This window comes from Mesoplodon mirus, assembly GCF_964341445.2.
Source record: "Mesoplodon mirus genome assembly, chromosome: 7".
Lineage (NCBI taxonomy): Eukaryota > Metazoa > Chordata > Mammalia > Artiodactyla > Ziphiidae > Mesoplodon > Mesoplodon mirus.
In genome coordinates, this window is record NC_138983.1 from 16,550,875 (window position 1) to 16,569,978 (window position 19,104).

Sequence of the window (19,104 nt, forward strand, 5' to 3'; positions counted from 1 at the left end):
TGGCCGGAGCTGGGACCGCCTGACTGTCCCCGGTCACGCCAGGGCTTTCTTCGCCTCAGTGCAAGGAGCCCGCCCCTCACGCCCCGGCTCCAACCAGAGCAAGTCTGCTTTTACTCACTTTACTGTCTGGCCTCTTGCTCTGGTTGGAGCTGGGGCAAAGCTCCCAGTGGATGGGAGCTTCTTACAGGAAGCCTGTAAGCTGTATTTCTGAGTTCTATGTGGTGTGGGAGTCCAGGTCCTTTCATGAAGGAGATGGTGACTGGTCTCTGCTCTGGAAGGCCTATATCTTAGAAAGGAAACAGGACGAACTTAAATACATCCATAGCAGCCCAGTGGGCAGAAACAGAGACAACCCAGGTCTTCTTTTTGCCCAGGATGGCCGCCTTGTCCTCCATCTTTCAGGTTCCAACTCAGTATGCCTCCTCTGAGAAGTCTTCCCGACCACCATGGCTAAAGAAGGGACCCCCACCATCACCTGACCACCAAAACACTCAACCCAGCACAACCCAACAGAGCTCAACACAGGCCAGCAGAGCCCAACCCAACACAACACAACACAGCACAACCTAAACCAACACAGCTCAGCACAGGCCAGCATAACCCAAATCAACACAGCTCAACTCAACAGAACTCAACACAGCTCAACACAGTACAACCCAGCACAGCACAACACAATATAACCTAAACCAACACAGCTCAACAGAACTCAACACAGCTCAACACAGCCCGTCAGAGCCCAACACAACACAGAATAACGTAAACCAACAGAGCTCAACCCAACACAGCCCAACACATCTCAATGCAACCCAACAGAAGCCAACACAACACAACACAACATAACCCAACATAACCCAACCCAACACAGCTCAACACAACCCAACACAACATGACACAGCTCAACACAGTAACAGAACCCACCAGAACCAACACAACACAACAAAACCTAACACAGCTCAACCCAACCCAACACAACACAATAGAACCCAATACAGCTCAACCCAACCCAACCCAACTCAACCCAAATTAACACAAAACAACACAAGCAAACCAGGTCAACTTCTACCACATTGTCCTATTTTATCTTTTTAATAGAACTTATGATGGCTTAAAATATTTTATCTGTTTTGTCTCCTCTCACTGGAATATGAGCTCCTTGAGGGCAGGTACTGTCTGATGTTCAACACTGTATTCCTACCAATTAGAGAAGGTCGAACTCAGAGCAACAAAGGCAAAAAATAAATATACGTGGACCAACTGACCTCCTTTGACCAGAGAGGTGTGTCTTCCCTCCCTGCATGAAATTACAGCAGAGAAAGAACCAGAAAGGAATCAAAGTCCTCTAAGTACCCCAAACACAGGCGACAAGATCCGTGCACTAAAGCCTGAGCTTCAGCGTAACACAAAATAAATGTCATGTTCAGCCTGCCTTTCCAGCCCAGAACATGTTAGAAATAGCAAATCAGGTGTTGGCAGATAGCTATTTTCCCCCTCCTGTAGGCTGTGGAAATCAACAGCTTGAGAGCAAAGAGGAGTTTTTTTTAAAACAAGCAGCACAATTCAGATCAGCTCAGCACAGCTCTACTCAGGTCTTTTCAGCACCAGGACAAAAAGCCCTGTTACTTAGCAGACCCCAAGGGTGCCTCCTGTTGCATTTGTTCACTAAAGAATCTTCAGCAGTGTTTCTAAGGCATCAATAAAAGGTTCATCAGTCTCAACCATGCTCTGTTTTAAAAGGCATTTGTAATATGGTCCAGAAACATTTTCATCTAAAATGGCTAATGTGGGGGACTTCCCTGGTGGTCCAGTGGTTAAGACTCCATGCTTCCACTGCAGGGGGCTCGGGTTTGATCCCTGGTTGTGTAACTAAGATCCCACATGCCATGCAGCGCAGCCAAAAATTAAAATTAATAATAATAAAATAAAGTAAAATAAAATAAAATGGCTAATGTGAAAAGGGACTGGTAGTTGTCAGTGAATACACAGCCATCCAGAAACAGCAGGAACCTGAGGGGGTTCTGAACAGTCAGGTCGTTTATCTGTAAATTCCCAAAAACAAGCTTCCCGGTTTATTCCTCTTCAGTTTGCAGTAAGTGTTTAGGGAAGAAAGGCAGGGCAGCTGAGGCCTCACTCTGATTCCAGAAACCTTCTCACACCCATTGTCCCACCTGAGTCATGCGACTTCCTGGTGCCTCAAGAGTCTGGACAGGAACCACAGCATCTGGCCTCAGCTCAGCCAATGGATTTGGGAGGAGCTAAAGGAGTAGGTGGAGAGGGGGTGGCTGTTATGGGGCATTCCTGTAGATGCTGTGTTTGTGTGAAGCAAACCGTTCATTTTCTGTGCAGTACACATGTGTGCACATGTGTGCACACGTGTGTGTCCCTAACAAATGGACAGGAGTGCCAAGAAGTAAAATTCACTTAGTATCAAAAGGAGGATGGTCCTCCTAGTACAACACATGGAAATGACACTGGGGTACGTTTAACATTTTTCAGGCACCACAATGGAGTGTTAAAATGGAGTGCTTTCCCTGCATACACACACACAAACACACACTCACACACAAACACACACACACATTTATGCCTACTTCCAAAAAGGACCTGGGGCAGCTTACAATTAAAGATTTATTATTTTCATCTAAGAACAAGAACAAAGTCATGAAATGGGAAGGTATTTATGTCAAAGATCTAGACTAAGGATCATATCTGCCACTGAGTGTAAATTTCAACCCTGAGCTTCCTGGCAGCCAAGGCAGAAAGGGAAACTCTAATGTGTGCATATCTTATCATCTAAGGGAAGGGCCATAGAAGTATAGAACGCTAGTGCTGGAAAGGATCACCTGGTCCTCTCATTTGATATCAAGGAAGAAGAGGCCCAGAGGCAGGAAGCGATCACCTGTGATCAGGTGACTCAGGAAAGGTGATTCAGTGGCAGTGCTGAGAATAGAATGTGGGACCCTGAGTTCCAGCCGAGTGCTTCTTTTACTTTAGTTTGCCGTAGCAGGACACGTGCCAGCTTGTTCTGAGACTTTTCTTTGTATAAAGGCAGCAGGGTGGGTGGGATTGTCATGTGTGTCAGACCTCTGGGTTGAGCCTGGCAGTGCCCCAGGGATGGGGGACGTGGGGATGGACCCCCCTGCTTGCCTCTGCTGAGTTTGTTTAGGGCCCGTACTTAGCTGGTGGGAAGCCAGGTGCCTGGCGTAGAGTGGCAGTGGAGACAGGGAGGGGGTGATGGAGGCCCCGAGATGGACCTTTCCTGGGAAGAAGCCCGGGGCTTGGCCCCGCTCCAGGGGGCTGCAGGGGCCTCTCCCTGCTGTCTGGGACTCCAGTCTCCGCAGCTGGTGTCTGAAGAAAATACGACAGAGGCCTCCCTGCCCCGGGCCACCCCACCCTGGCCCAACATGGGCTGCGGTTAGCAAGGACCCTGCCAAGATGGTGGGTTCCTTGGGGAGAGGCCTGTGCTGAGCGGGCCCGGGCTGGGGTGGGCTGGGAGCAGGGTGGTCCTGGGCCGAGACACGAAGAACGGAAGGCTGGGACCTTGCAGTCCCCCTTCCTTCTGGGGTTGCACAGTGGAGACAGGCCTAGGGCCACAGAGCCTGAGGCACAGAGCACCTAAGGGGGCAGCTGTCAGAGCCCCAGTCTCCAAGGGTCAGAAATGGGAGGATGCTCTGAGTCTCAGGACCCTTGAATGTGAGCACAGAAGGGGCCCGCGAGGATACCCCTGCCACCACCCAATTGAGGCGTGAGGAGGCTGAAGACCAGGAGGCTGACTTAGCTTAAGCCTCATCTGGGCAGAAAACCTCCAGCCTTGTATGCAGGGTAAGGCCCAGGGAGGAAAGACCCAGAGGAGGGAGTGGAGGTGGGCAGCTCTTCTCCCATCGACCTGCTCCGCGCAGCTGTGCCGCCTCCCACAATCTCCATCTTTAGCCCTCAAATAAATCCCTCAGCCTGACCCTCTCCCACTCCCTCCCCAAGACAGTGCTCTCTCAGCTGCCTCTCCCCCGGCTCATCTATCTTCCGGGAGAACCCAGGTCTCCCCTCTCCCCCGCCTCTTCCCCCGCGCTCACCTCCAGCCACCACCACGCACTCCGTCTACCCCCACTCTGCTCCTGCCCTCAACCCCAGGCCCCCTTGCAGGACACTGGGCTGCCTCCTTCCCCATCCGTGCCCCTCCCAGCCCAGCCCGCGCCTGCATGTCACCTCCACCAGCACCTCTGGATCCCACCACGGGACCGAGTCCACAGAGACTCAACGTCAACCCCCCAGTGGCGGACACGTCACCTTTTTCTAGCCTTCTCCCCGGCCTCAAAGAAAGAAAGCAGTCATATAGCTAGATGCCTCCAGTGGGCTTCTCCCCTCCCGCTGGCCTCCCCCCCAGAGAACCCTGGGGGGCTGAGGAAGGAGCGGAAAGGCTGAGCTAAGCCTGCAGGAAATTAAACATGAAATGAAAACAAGCGCCTCTGATTCATTCTCTCATCCTGCCCCCAGTCCCCCATTCCAGACCACCGATAAAGGGGGATCCCGTTTCAGCGCCGCAGAGAGGAGACCCGATCTGCCCTTGGCTCCCAGTGGGCGGCCTGGGCCCAGACCCCAGGAGCCCCAGGAGGACAGGAAGCCCCGGGAGGCTCTGGGGCAGCAGCTGAGACTCCAGCCGGAGAGAGAGGGCCGGCTCCGGGGGCGGCGGGACCCAGGAGAGCGCTTCTCCTGCACCAGAGTCAAGACAGGAAACAGAGTGACGCTGAAAAGATGCCAGCGGCACTCTGTGTGTGTGTGACACTCATGCTTGTGTACTGGGATGAGCTGTAGCCTCACCCTCCCTCCTCACCCCCACCCTCCGCACACTAACATGGGCTACACCCCCCCCCTTCTTTTCTGACCTCTTTCTTCTAGCAAAAGACAGCAAGGAAGGTCAGGAGCTATAAAATAAACAAGTGTGAAGTACTCTAAAAACTCTGTGACAGCATTTCCCATCTAGCTCACCTGCTGCTCTTGGAGGCACCACCCCTGGGAAGAGGTCAGCACAGATATTGGCCCCATTTTCCAGATGCAGAAACTGAGGCCAGTGGTTATGCCAGGCACTCCAGTGGGCACCCGAGGGCCGAGCAGCCTTTGTGCTGCCGCATGGTGAATCCATCCAGGCCTCAGGCCCAGCTCCCTCCTCCTCCGAGGAAGCTCCATGCTCTCAGCAAGGCTGCTGGTGGCAGCGGTATGCTGTTTGAGGTGTGCCCATGTGCACCTGAGTCAGCAGCGGGTAGGTGCACATCAAGCTGCCAGGAATCTCCCTCCAGGGAGCTCTGAGGTCTGCCCTTGACTCAGCTTGAAGCCCTTTCTGGCTTAGAAGCTGAGCCCTGCTCACTCCCCCTCTCCCACCTGCCCTGTCCCCGTCGCCCCCTCCCCAGATCCCAAGTCACTGGCGGGAGTGACAGGTCCCAAGGCGAGCTCCTGCCCGTGAGCCTTGGCAAAGTTCTCAGCCTGCAGAAACTTTGCTCCTGCAAAAGGAAGAGGACCCACCCCACCTCCACCCCCATGGCCAGAGACCCTGGCTCACACACCTGACTCAGAGCCCGCCCTCCCCATCCAGTACCCGGTCATGCCAACACCCCTCCCCCATGCTCAGTGACAGGTGGGTCTCCCCTCCTCCTTGGCACCAGGCTACTCTTCAGCCCGAGATTTTACAGCAGCTGCCTCTCTTCGAGGCCCCGTGGCGACCCCCTCCACCTGGCATTCGAGGACCCCCACAGTCTGGCTCCCACCTCCATGGTCTTTTCCGTCCCATCACTCCCCCAACTGGCAGCGTGGCCTCCTGAGGTCTCCTGAGTGTGCCCTGCTGTTTCTAAACTCGGCCTGGACTTCCGTCCCTCCAGCCAGCGCTCGGAGCCCAGCGCCAGCCTTCCCTCTGCAAAGCCGTCCCTGACTGCCTCTGGAGCCGGACTGAACCCCTGGCCCCCAGAGAACCTTTAACCCAGGGTGTTCTGAGCCGGGAGACTCTTTCTGACAAACGTCTGCACAGAGGATTCAGGAAACGGGAATCCTGAACCTGGGCGGAGAAGTCCCAGGAAGCCCAGACCTTTTGGAAAATCATGGCAAACCACATGTGTGTGATTGTCCAGGAGAATGATTTTCTGGGTGAGCATTCACAGCTCTTATCAGATTCTCCCCAGGAGTCTGTGGCCCCAGTGGATCAGGCCTCCTCCCATGTTGGGGTTGGTTAGATGACCGCCAAGATGACCAGTGGTGTGTGTTCTGTGTGTGTGACACTTGCCTGCTCTAGATTCTGAAGCTTAGAAAAATGAAGCTACTGGCCCAAGATCAGGCCCACATGATAAACTGGAATAAACTGCCTTCCAGGCTCTCAATGTCTATCATTCTAGATTGTAAACTCTTGAGGATAAAGGCCAAGGCGGACACATGACCTGTAGCCCCATGGCCTCGACCTTACACTGTAACTGGTGAGACTCAAAGGAAAGGCTGGCACTGCCCGAAGGCAGGGCCTCCAGCTCCTGGCCTGACCCCCGTGACAACTGCTCTGTCCTGCAGGTCTGGTTCCAGAACCGGAGGGCCAAGTGGAGGAAGAGGGAGCGTTTTGGGCAGATGCAGCAGGTTCGAACCCACTTCTCCACGGCCTATGAGCTGCCCCTCCTCACCCGAGCGGAGAACTATGCCCAGGTAAGTGCCTGCCCCCAGCCGCTGGCTCTGGCCCCCAGCCCCTCATCCTCTGAGAAGCATGCACCTTCCCGGGAAAGAGGCCTCGGGGCCCATTCCGGGCGTGTGCGTTTCTCCAGAATGTGGGAGGCCCAGAGCTCCTTCTGTCCGACGTAAGTGTTGACCCAGCCTTGGTTGGACTTTAGGGAAGGAAGGCCGGGCTGGTGAGAATGGCTTTTTCTTCTGCCACTTTGGCCACTTGCGTTATGAGCATCAGAACCGAGGAAGCTTCGCTGAAGGCCTGGGGGCCTCCAGGCCCCCGGGGGGCCACTCAGAGTGCTTCCTAGGAGAGGGGTCCTGAAGTCTGGAGGCCTTGAGGCAAGGCTGGAATGAACGTGGAATCCTTAGTCATCCCAGCTCCAGAGCTTTCTCGCTACAGGCAAGTCACAAGCTCTCTGATCCTCGGTTTCTTCACCTGTGAATTGGGCTTTATAAAAGCATCTGCCTCAACTCTTTTACGAGGTTGTTGGAAGGTCTAAGTTAGATTGTGCAAAAGTGCTTTGTGACTTATCCAGTTGCAGAAAGGTTGTTTTGCGTGTTCATGGCTCTCCCAGGCGTCTGTCCCGTCTTCTCCCATCCCCACCAGAGCATCTTCCTCCATGGCTGGCAGTCAGTCCCTCGTTCTGGGGCATCTAAGTCCTCCGTGGGATGCAAAGGGACGAGAAGTAGTATGAGTAATGTCAGGCAGCCAGGACACTTGGAGGGATGTATTTTGGGCTGAGTCCACTCCTGACACCCCTCAACCTGTCCCGCAGAGGCTGCCGGTTCCTCCCTCTCAGACCTCGCTGTGGCACGGCCTCCGCCTTCAGTGCAGAGCCTGGCCCCGCCCAGCAGCGAGCCAGGCCACAGGCTTTCCTAAGTCTCCTTTACCTCTCACTGTCCCTGGGGCCACGACAGCCCATGGTCCCTGGGCACCCCACAGGACCAGCTCTGCCCCTCCGCCTCCCAGGATTCACATGGAAGGGGTCAGGGGTCAGGCCCCGGGGTGAGGTTGGGGAATGGGGGTGTCTTATGCACACACGTCATCTGTATCAGCTGCCGCTGCACTCTTTCATCTCCTTCTCCCCTCTCTCCTTCCTGCAATCCAGCCTCCCTCTGTCCCCCAGAGGATGGACCTCCAGCCCCATTCCTTGACCTTGATCTCTGCAGCCTAGGTTCACACGCCGGGGGCCATGCTCGTCCCTCTCACAGCAGCACCACACATCACGTGCCCCAGGCTCTTGAGAGAGGGGATGGGGGAAGGCCGACCCCTTCCCCATCTCCCAGACCAACTGGGGGCAGTGTGACCAGGCCAGTCTGCAGGTAGTTCTTGTTGTCATGGTGTGCCCCATGGGATCTGGGGCACAGTCCCCTCCTCACTCCTTTTAAATGCCTTCCCTGAATGCATTCCAAACCCTGTCGGGGGGGGGCGGGTGGTGGGCAGGCCAGCAGAAGCTGCTCCGGGGCCACTGAGTAGCCCATTCGTGCGGCTGAGCAGTGCACCATCCCCTCCTCAGATCCCATCATGCTCACGGGCCCCCCTGCCTGGGACACTTGGACAGATGTAATTTTGGCTGAGTCCCCAGTTCTATCTCCCCATAAACGCTGAGAGGAAAATGGGTCCAGAGGTGGAAGCTGGGGAGGGAAGGGATTACCGCTGCACAGATAGAAGACAACATGTCCAGGTCAACCCCACCCGCTGCCTGAACACCTTCCACGTGCACCCCCACCCCCAGCCCGGCTCCATCCCTCCGCTCACCTCCTGAGGCAGCCCTTTCAGTCCCGGAGTTACTTCTGAAGTCTCAAGGGCTCGAGCCCCTTGAAGCTCCACCACTACCCTTGACTTCTGAGAGAATTTAGGCCCCCGCTGTCCACCCCATGCCCTCCACACCACAGCCTGCAAGCCCACAGCCCATGTTCCCAGCACCAGAGCTCTCTGGGTTCACGTCAGCTCCCGTTTATCAAGTCTCGAGGGCCTGCCAGGCCTGGGGAAGAGCCAGAGGTGAGTGAGACAGTCGCTGACCCTAGGGGTCCACGGATGCAGAGACAAAGTCTACATCTGCCTCTAAAGTTGCGGGCTGCCCTCAGCTGGTGAGCTGTGTCCCCAGGACAGCCCTTTCACTAGACGCTTGATGAAATTTCAAGTTCAGTCTTTAAAACGGAACCTCTATCTGCCGCTCGCTCGCCTGGCCCTGGGAACAGAGAAGCCAGAGCCTAAAACCTAAAGGCTCCTAAGGGGCTAGATGGCCATAAAGGTTTTGAGAGGCTCCCAAGTAAACGCTCGGAATGGTTTCATCATCAGGGTGGGCTCCTACGTGAGGAGAGGTCATCCGTGGGGGAGGGGAAAGCCCCGATGTACTCCCCGCACCCCAGCCCCCGCCAGCCTATGACATCTCTGCCTCCCCTCTCCCCAGATTCAGAACCCGTCCTGGATCAGCAACAACGGGGCTGCCTCACCAGTGCCAGCGTGCGTGGTCCCCTGTGACCCTGTGCCCGCCTGCATGTCCCCTCACGCTCACCCCCCCGGCTCTGGGGCCAGCGGCGTCACCGACTTCCTGGGTGTCTCTGGGGCTGGCAGCCACGTGGGCCAGACGCACATGGGCAGCCTGTTTGGAGCCGCGGGCCTCAACCCGGGCCTCAACGGCTACGAGCTCAACGGTGAGCCAGACCGCAAGACGTCGAGCATCGCGGCCCTCCGCATGAAGGCCAAGGAGCACAGCGCGGCCATCTCCTGGGCCACATGACAGGGCACCCCCGTCCCATCCCCGTGCCCTCCCCCACCTCGGGGCACTGGCCACGCCCATGCTTCCCAGGCCCCCAGCCCCCCACTCGACTTTCCTCTTAGGAACCCGGCCCGGGCCCGGGGGCCTGACCCTCAGCACTTTCCGCCGCTCCAAGTCTGAGGCCCCGTGGACTGTTGGGAGGGAGGGGGCAGCAGACACTGAGGCTGAGCCCCCTGCTCCCGGCCAGAGGCAGTGGAGGAAGCCAGGCGGCCGCGTTTTGCAGCTTTGCATCCATGATAAGCTGAAGACCCTTTCCCCCCACTCCTGCTCCTCTGCCCTGCCCGGTCTGACCGTTGAGTCGAGGATAGACTCCCATGCAGACCCAGCAGTGGCCCCAGTGCAGTCATGTCCGTCCTTCCCTCTGCCGTGTGGTCCCTTGGTCACCAGGCCAGTGACTGTGTCTGAAGAACAGGCTGCCCTGCAGAGTCGGCCTTGGCCTTCCCATCTCCTTTTCTCTCCCTAAAAGCCCACGGAATCCCACCTCCTGGACCCAAGGCACCCGCCTCGCCTCCACCCTGGATGGCGAGGAGCCCCCGTCCTGCTGTCCCCTGTGCTGGGCACACCCGGTGGGATTGGGCAGAGAGAGACGAGCTGGAGCTGCAGGATCCTGCTGCCACCCAGCAACGCTGGCCCCAGAGGATGCACAGCTGCCCTCGCACCCCAAGACCCTGGATCTGGGTGAACAGTGCAAGGGAGGCTGCAGACCTCCCACGGTACCCATGATGCGGGAAGAAAGCTTCTAGGAGCCGGAGGGCTGCAGGGAGGTGTCCAGGGGAGTGGGGGGCAGGGGCTCGTGCACACACGTCCGCTCTCCGGCCACCTGACATCCCGCCGCTGGCAGGATGACGGCGACAGTGGGCAGGTCTGGGTAGCTTTTTCTCCATCCATTCAAGCCCCTCCAGGAGGATCTGGAGGTGCTTGTCCCTCCCCACGTCCCATTCTGGTCACTCACTGGGGCTGCTGAGCAGTGTCCTGGTGTGGAAGGACTTACACCTCAGACACACCAGCTAGAGCCGGCGGGCACGCTGGCAGAGGGTCAAGAGCAGCTGCAGGACCTGCCAGAGGATGAGTGCACGCTCACTCAGCCTCCAAGCGGCAGGTCAGCCCCTACACGGCCTAGGTGGCCCTCAGCAGTCTCCAGCGCCACCCCTGCCCAGAGCCTTCCACTCAGGCGGGGGCTGTGTGTTCCTCTGGGCGTAGGGCAGAGAGCGCCTGCCCTTGCCCTTCTGCCCTAGGGGATGGGAGACCCCAGCCCCTCGCCCTGGCCTCCGGAAGGGCTCGTGGGGCTGAGCTCCTCTGGGTCACTTGCTCTGTTCCAGACACAGCGGTCAGGATGCTCTCCGGAAGCAGATTTCCCTGCCTGCAGGGAGGGGCCTCCTTCTGCAGGGGCACCACCTCTGTCTGATATGAGGCCTGCGGCTTGAGTTTTGGCTCTAGGGCCCAGCCGTCACCTAAGCTCGGGGCACAGGGTACCTGTCCTCCAAAGCAGGCCTTTCAGAGCCCTGGGAAGCCCCCTGGCAGGTAGCCCCTGGGGAGAAGGGCCTGCCTTTTCTCCTTTCCACCCTGATTCTGTCAGTGAGGAGGGCCAGGTCCACCAGGCCCAGGGGCCTGGACACAGGACAGCCTCTCGGGTGGTGGGCAGGGAGGAGTGAGACCCTCCCCCTTAAGCTGCTTAGGTTTGGGGGGACATCGTGGTCTCCACCTCTGTCTCACGTTCTCATGTGCTCCAAAAACAAGACTGGGGAAGGAGCTGGCTTTGACTTCTCTGAACAAGAGTCAGACCTCTTTGGGAACCATAGCTCTAAAGTTGACCTTCTAGAAGTGAAAAGGGTCTTGGATATTGAATTAAATGTTCTTGGAGGCTTGGCTTAGTGTTTCATACGTTTGAGGATCTTGGACTGACTCTTAGGAAGCCTTTTCCAGTTATGAGGTTGGCAGAAACAAATCAAACTCCCAGAATCTAGAAAGAGGAAGGAAGAAATGGCCTCAGGCTGGAGACAATCCCCCAGTTCCTCCTTAAATGCCCTACTGGCTGGGAAGGACATGAGAGGAACTTTCGCCAGAGGTATGTTCTCCCCTGGGAGAGAATCAGACAGAGAGAAAGAACTAGGATAGCCGCAGAGGAGGAGGGAAGGGAGAAGGAGGGCCCTAAGTGGAATCTTCTGGAAGGGACCCCTGGCCATCAATTCCTCTACATGTCTGCTTTCTGCCTGGGCCAGACCTAAGTCAGGCAACCCAAAGCTTGAGAAGAAAAAGCTTCGGATAGAAGAAGGCTGTGTGGCTCTGGCTGCCTGTCCCACCAACACAGTCAAGTATCTAGGATTAAAATGTTGGTGTAAAATGTCCCTATGAATCTCCCCACAGGTAGCTTCCCAGCCCCAGGCCTGTCCTCACCCCGTCCCAGCCCTCAAGGGCCTGCCTGACACTCCGAGAATCCCAGAATCGCCCAGTGGGGAGGGATTAGAAACCCTCTAGTTAGCCCAGTCCCTTCACAGTGGAGATGACCCTGGCCCCCAGCGGGGGACATGACCACCCTGAGCCGTGTTTCACTTGAGGCAGAGTTGAGCGAGGGGCTCTGATGGCCGGTGCTGCGCGGAGCTCCCCTGGTCAGGAGGCTGGGCCCAGGCCTTCTGCCTTGTCAGCTGCTGGGGCGGGAGGTGCCCCTGCAGCACCTCCCGTGATGACTAAGCAAGCTTGGGCGACTCTCTGGGGCTGGCGGCGTCCTCAGGAGTGAGGTTTCATGAAGGCAGGCGCAGAGGAGAGTGGACCCTCTCTGGGGGTCACTGCTAAGCCAGTAAGCTAAAAGAGGTGGGGTTTTCTTTGCTATTTGCCTAAGATCTCAACAGAGATGGCCACGCAAGCCGGAAGTGATGGGTGGCTGGCAAGGCTCATGGGCAGCCTTCCCGCACTGCCAGCCTCTGATCCCTGCTGGGAACCAGTCTCAGCAGCCAAGGCTTGACACTACTAAGCTGCTGCTACCACCTCAGATGCCCTCATTGCTCCCAGGGCGTGGGAGGAGAGGGCTCTGGGGACACAGAGAGAGGCTTGTCCCCAAGTCTTCAACGGCACTTGGAAGACATGGGCTTTGGAACTTTCCTTGAATGCGTTCAACGATACTTGATTCTCAGCTCTCACCACCATGCCTCCAGCTTGGGGAAGCATGGCGGCCAAGTTAGTTCAAAGACACTGCAAGGGGGTGGGGTAGCAATCGTGAGCACCCATGGCTGCAGCCACGTTGGGCCCAGTGACAGTGTCCCCTCTGCCCTCATTCCCGCTGGGCGGACAAGAGGAGCTCTTCCAGGAAAACCACCACAAATTCTGCTTCCGCAGACACTCCCTCTCAGGGCTGGACGCTCTGGGGCTTTGGGTCTGCATGATGGCCTGTCAGGTGCCAAAGCAAACAGGCCTAGCGGGAGTGAGGATGGCTGGCAAACAGGCCCCCAGGGTAATAATCCGTGATCATGAAAGAGAAAAACGGGAAGACAACAAACACCCAACTTCTCAAAGTCATAGGGAGCCCACATGACTTCCCTGAGGATGCTGGAGGGAGGGAAAGGTGTTCCAGTGAACAAAACATTACCTGCCCTTGCCGTGTCCCTTTTTCCCCTTCACTTACATACATAGAGCTAGGCCTTTATACTACTGATTTTGAAGGACAGTTTTCAATGTCTAATAGTCTGTTTGGTGTGCAGTGGTTGAAAAGAGAGCTGAGTGCTGGAAGGAACATGAACCTCAATCAATACTGACTGTTCTCCTTGTAAGATACCGTAACCCTGTATAAATGCAACTCTTCCTTTAGCTTGATGGCCTGGGGTGGAATATTAAAAATATATATGAAAAAGACATTAAAACTTCAGAAAAATGTATAAAAAAATGAGGTCGGTTCCATAAAGTTTTACTGCCTATACCACCATGTAACTACATTATAGCAAAATATTAAAAGAAACGTTCTTGCCTTTTAAAGTAAGTTATTGCACTTACATCTTTGGGGGAGGGGAGGACTGTTGATGAGAAGAGGCCGTAGGGGCCCAGGCACGGGGCCAAATGGAGCACTGATGCCGCTGCGCGCGCCCGGCCCACCCTTGGCTGGGCACAGCCCAAACTGTCTGTTTGGTTGTTGTTTGCAATAAACTCCTTCTCCTTCCTCCTCTCAACTGGAACCTGTCTGTTTTGTTCCTGACTTGTGACAGATGAAATGCGATCGGAGGGGCCTCTGAAATCTCACGTTAATTGGAGTCGGCAAAAAATACTAACAGTGCCCTTTTGAACTGCTGACACAGTACAGAATGGATTACCAGGGCTAGATTAACAACAGGTGGCCGGCCAGGGCTCCTGCACAAAGGGGTGCGTGGCCTGCGAGGGGCTGCAGCGCCACCCCCTCATCCCAGACGACCTGCTTGTAGCAGGCAAGCAGCGGGGGGGAGGGGGGAGACAGGGGCTGCCCCTGCATCTCCAGTGTGCTCATCATGGCCCCTCGATGTCACTGGTACCATCTGTGTTTCCAGGGTCTGTTCCAAAAGCAAGGGGCAAGCCAAGGCATGGAGGTCCAGGGCGGGGAGACCTGGCTGCTTGGCACAGGGTGCAGGGCAGGCTTCCAGGAGAGGCAGGTCCCCGTCCTGGCTCTATACTTAGTGGCTGAGAGAACTTGCAGGAGGTTTGTTCGGGTGATTTTTAAAGCAAAGCTCTAAATACAAATTATGAAGCAGGGGTGGGGAGCCCAGGTTCTGCTATGGAATAGATGCTTCCTTGCTTTCCAGCCTGAAGGTGACTCAAGGAAGAGGCAGTTACTCTCCAAGGGACCCCCCGCCTCACTCCCCGTGCCGAGGGGGAGGCACCTTCGTTCACCAAATGACCTGACTGACCCTCAGCTCTCACATCTGAAGGAGGGGAAGAAGCCTGTCCCTACCCAGTTCACCAATGCGGGGGGAGGATTAAATGGAGATGACACATGCATGGACTTTGTAAGCTGATGTGGCAATGGTGACATGAAGGACCATGATTACTCCTGGGAGAAAAACATCTCCCTCCGGCTACCAGCTCTGAGTCCGACAGGAGACTCCTTTTCATCTTCTCTTTCCAACTATTTAAATGCTGCTTTCTTGGAGCCACATCTCAGATTCGGTGCCTGTAGGGTAAGTTCTCGTTCAATATGGACCTAGATGGTTTTAGGTTGGCTTGAGCTGGGAACTTGTTTTTAAAAATGACACTTTTCATCTGTTAGGGTCATGGCAGCTCTTGGACTCTCCACACCAAGTCACTGCCAAGTCCCAGGGTGGGAACAGAAGCAGAGGGAGAAACGCCTTGTGTATGGGAAGCCGCCTGCCTTGCACCCCTGCCTAGCAACCCCAGTAACCTGGAGTCCAGATGAGTGCTACTGCCAAAGGGCAGGATGGCTCGACGGGGTCATTTGGGCCTCCCTGGTGACTCACATAACCCATGCCTGGGACTTGTGCCTCCAAGGAGTGTCTCTGGGGAGGACCAGGCCAGCAGGGCTTCCTTGAATATCTACTATAGCTCAGCTGTTCCCTGTCTGGCCGCCAGGACCACTCATTTCTCCCCAAACCATCTGGGGCCTTTCACTTGGCCACAGTAGTGGACTTGCCATCTGTCTGCTTAGAATGCCTGTGCCCTGTCGCCAGCCCTACTGGGAAAACTCCTGTTCATCCTCTATGGCCTCCAAATGACAATGTCCTCTGTGAAGACCTTTCTTAACACCATGCCTCACCCCAACTTCCACCCCCAGGCCAGTGGTTGCTCCTTCTGTGCTCCCACACAACTGTTTATAATAGTATCTCAGCACAGAACACTGTGTGATTTACCTATGTATCTGCCTGACCAGCCCACATGCCTACAAAGCTCCAAAAGAGGGCCAATTCTGTTCACGTCTGAATGCCTCAGAAAATAGAACAATGAGTAATTGAGAGAATGAATGGGAAGGCGGGGCCGAGGGGAGGCTCTGTTTTGGTTTAGAATGGGAAGAGGAAGGCTAGAGATGGGCCTGGAGTGAACTCAGAGCCTCTGCTTGGCCGTGGACCCTGCCCACCCTGCTCCTCAAGGGGTCACATGCATCCCTGATGAGCCAAGGCCAGGACTGGAAGGCTGACCTCTTTGTTTAGTGTTCCCGGGGTTGGGCCAGCACAAGGCTGGCTCCCTAAGATGGCCTGAGAGGTCTTGTGTCCGAGAGTGCTCATCTCAGAGCTTTTCCACTTACCCTTGGGCTCAAATCCTTCCTCTCCCCCATCATCCCTCCACAATCCTCATGCCCCTAAGCCTTCCACACCTCCACTCTACCTCAGGGGCGGTCTGTAGATAGCTTCTTTCCAACCTCCAGAGAAATTGCTCTTGCTGTCAGCTTCTCACCAATCCCATCGTCCCAGGTCTCGCTACAAGAACAACTGCCAACCTCAGGGCACCACAAGCTGACTGGTCTGTGATTCAGCAGAGACCCTTGTATTAGGCCGGTCGGGGTGATGCAGCAGTGGGGGTCTTTCTCCTCACACAGGCTCAGACTTGCATGCTCAGCTGCTCAGGAACAAGAGGCCCTCCACAAACAACCCATCCCTCAAAATAGGGCTCAGAAGTGAGAAGATGCATGCCAGCTCCAGAGACAATGGGGTGTGAGAGTTGACATTTTCCCAGGAATTCTGTGACTCCAAACAGATTTTCTTTTTTTAGCTCCACACAGACCAACAGGCTTTAGGAAGGGCAAACTTCCAAAAGGAGCTTCAGTCAATGACCCTGTGCACACCATGTGTTAAGGTGCTGCCTTAACTAGCTGGGAATAAACCCACGGTGGGGCCCACGTGAGGTGCCCCCAGAGCCTTGGTCAAGGTGCAGTTCAGATAACCCAGGGGCTGCAGCGTTCTCGCCACACCTCCTGAGATTTCTCTTTTGGTTGCATCACAAGCCCCCCAGCCCATCCCTGCTCTGTTCTCTACCCACAATGGAGCTCTGTCATTTTTAGGCTCTGGGGGAAAGGGAAGAGCTCCCTGTTGTTATGACACTAAGGCCAGGCTACATTATGGAGAGAGAGAGAATGAAAATAAATGAGTGAGTGAGTGAGTGAGTGAGTATGTGTGTGTCGGGAGAACAAGGGAAGGAAGAGAAGAATGCCCAAAGGCAGCCCACATCTCCTCTCTGAGATAGGTTTGAAGAGAAAGCTCTGTCCAGAGGAGGGCATAGCAAAGCATGGGCCAGGAAGCCGTGTGGTGAAGTGAGAGACAGGAGAGCTGGATTTAAAAACTGACGTTTCAGGGCTTCCCTGGTGGCGCAGTGGTTGAGTCCGCCTGCCGATGCAGGGGACACGGGTTCGTGCCCCGGTCCGGGAGGATCCCACATGCTGCGGAGTGGCTGGGTCCGTGAGCCATGGCTGCTGAGCCTGTGTGTCCGGAGCCTGTGCTCCGCAATGGGAAAGGCCACAACAGTGAGAGGCCCACGTACCACACACACACACACAAAAACAAACAAACTGACGTTTCAACTTATTAGCTTGGTTATCTTAGGCAAGCCATTAAAATCCTCTGATTTTCCATTTCTTCATCTGTAAAATGGGGACAACCAACTCTTTCCTGCTTATCTCATAGGAAGTGAGATAAGTGAGATGAATGAAGTCCAAAAGGGTCAAAGTACTTGAAAATAGTGAAGAGCTGTAGAGACAGGAGGAATCACGCACTCTGATGGTTGGGAAGGGCTAACAGGGTTGACTTCTATCCAAGTGGCTAAGGGCAGGATGCCAAAGGCTAAGGTACTGTTTCACAAAGGTGTGTCACCAGAATATAAAGCACTGAGATCCTCGATATTTATGGGATTGGGAATGTGGGTGGTAAGCGATCTCGTGGTGAGTGGTGTATTGGTCTGCTTGGGCTGCCATAACAAAAGAGCACACGTTGGGTGGCTTAGACCATAGATGTTTATTTTCTCACAGTTCTAGGGAGCTAGAAGTCCATGATCAATGTGCCTGCAGATTTGGTTTCTAGTGAGGCCTCTCTTCCTGGCTTGTAGACAGCCACCTTCTCACTGTGTCCTTACATGGCCTTTGCTCACGCAGAAAGATCTGGTGTTTCTTCCTTTTCTTATGAGGATATCAGTCCTAATGAATTAAGATCCCACCCCATGACCTCACTTAAACTTTACTACCTCCTTATAGGCCCTATCTCCTAATCCAGTCACACTGGGGGTTAGGGCTTCAATATATGAATTTTAGTGTGGGGCGGGGAGATACGATTTGATCCGTAACAAGCAGTGTGGCTGGTATGTGTTACATGGGTGAAGTGGCTGTTCTTCTCAACCCCATATCCCAAAGGATTTCAACATTCCCCAGCAAGTTCCCCAATGAGTCCAGCAACCACTCGGCTCAGTGCCTTGTCACTTACTACCTAGGCTACTGCTTAAGTAGTTACATCCCATTTCTGATCCCTCCCTGCTCCACTCCATCATTTGTGCCAACACGATGGTGTCAAAGACTAGCTCTGATCACATCCCCAACCAGAACAATCATCTGAAAAGCCTTCACACTGCCCACAGACATTTTAGCTCTTTTGTTTAGCCCTAAACCGCTCTCCAGCCTCATCATTTCTAATGTCCCAAGCTGGAGTCAGTGCTCCTACAAATCTAGGATATCCAGTATACTTCCTCATCTTCTTGTTTCCTTTCACTACCCCCAGGTCAAAGTGCCTGCCTGACCCCCCAGCACACCCCTGTCCTTATAGTGCCCATCTCCACCTATTAATTCTCCAAAGCCCACCTCAAGTCTCACCCTCTTCACCAAGTCAGAAGTGACCACAGCAGGGAGTGTGTGCAATTCACCCTTAATCGTTCAGTTGTATACAGTAGACAGGACTATAAGGGTCTTATCTCCTGTATTAACTTGATTAAAATCTCCTCGAAGGCGGAAAAGCTATCTTCTTCACCTATTTATCTGTAACGCCTGGTACAACACTATAGTAAGCATTTAATAAATATCAGCTAGATGGCTGGCAAATCTGTCGTCTACATCAAGAACACAACAGAAAACAGTAAACTGAGGCAATGGAACTGGAGGTAGCCTAGACCTGAGGCCTAAGCAAACGTCCAGGTAAAGGAGGGAAAAAGATGCTGGTCCATGATAAAGCCAAGGAACTGTGAAAGATGACAGTTTTTAATGACCATTGAAAAAATAATCATCTTTATTGAGGTATTACTTACATAAAATGCACCAATTTTACAAGTAGAGTTGGATGAGTTTGGACATGTGACCATCACCACAATCAAAATATAGAACATTCTCCTCACCCCAAAAAGTTCCCTTATGCCTCATCCCAGCCAATCCCCAGCAATAGATAATGTTGATCTACTTTCTGTCACTCTAGATTAGTTTTGCCTGTTGTAAAACTTCTAATAAGTGGATTGTATTTTTATTCATAAGAGTACGTTTGTATGTATGTATAGTATGTATGTACATTTTTCTGTCTGGCTTATTTGCTCACCTATTTTGGAAATGCATCCATGTTGTGTCTCAGTAGTTCATTACTTTTATTGCTTTAGATGTATTCCATTGTATGGATATACCACAATTTGTCTTTGCATTCATCTGTTGTTTAACATTTGAGTTTTTTCCAGGTTTTGGCTATTATGAATAAACCTGCCATGAACATCTGTGTAC

General features: G+C 54.3%; 1 protein-coding gene across 1 annotated transcript in view; it reads left to right on the forward strand.

Annotated features, from left to right (window-relative positions):
* ALX4 (ALX homeobox 4) overlaps window positions 1-9,425 on the forward strand; it is a gene marked incomplete at both ends in the record, with an annotated part of 41,357 nt that extends 31,932 nt beyond the window's left edge. The window contains 2 exons of the mRNA XM_082628829.1: window positions 6,538-6,666; window positions 9,096-9,425. Coding sequence (XP_082484955.1) covers window positions 6,538-6,666; window positions 9,096-9,425 — 459 coding nt within the window. The remainder of the gene's footprint in view (window positions 1-6,537; window positions 6,667-9,095) is intronic.
* Window positions 9,426-19,104: the final 9,679 nt, after the last annotated feature.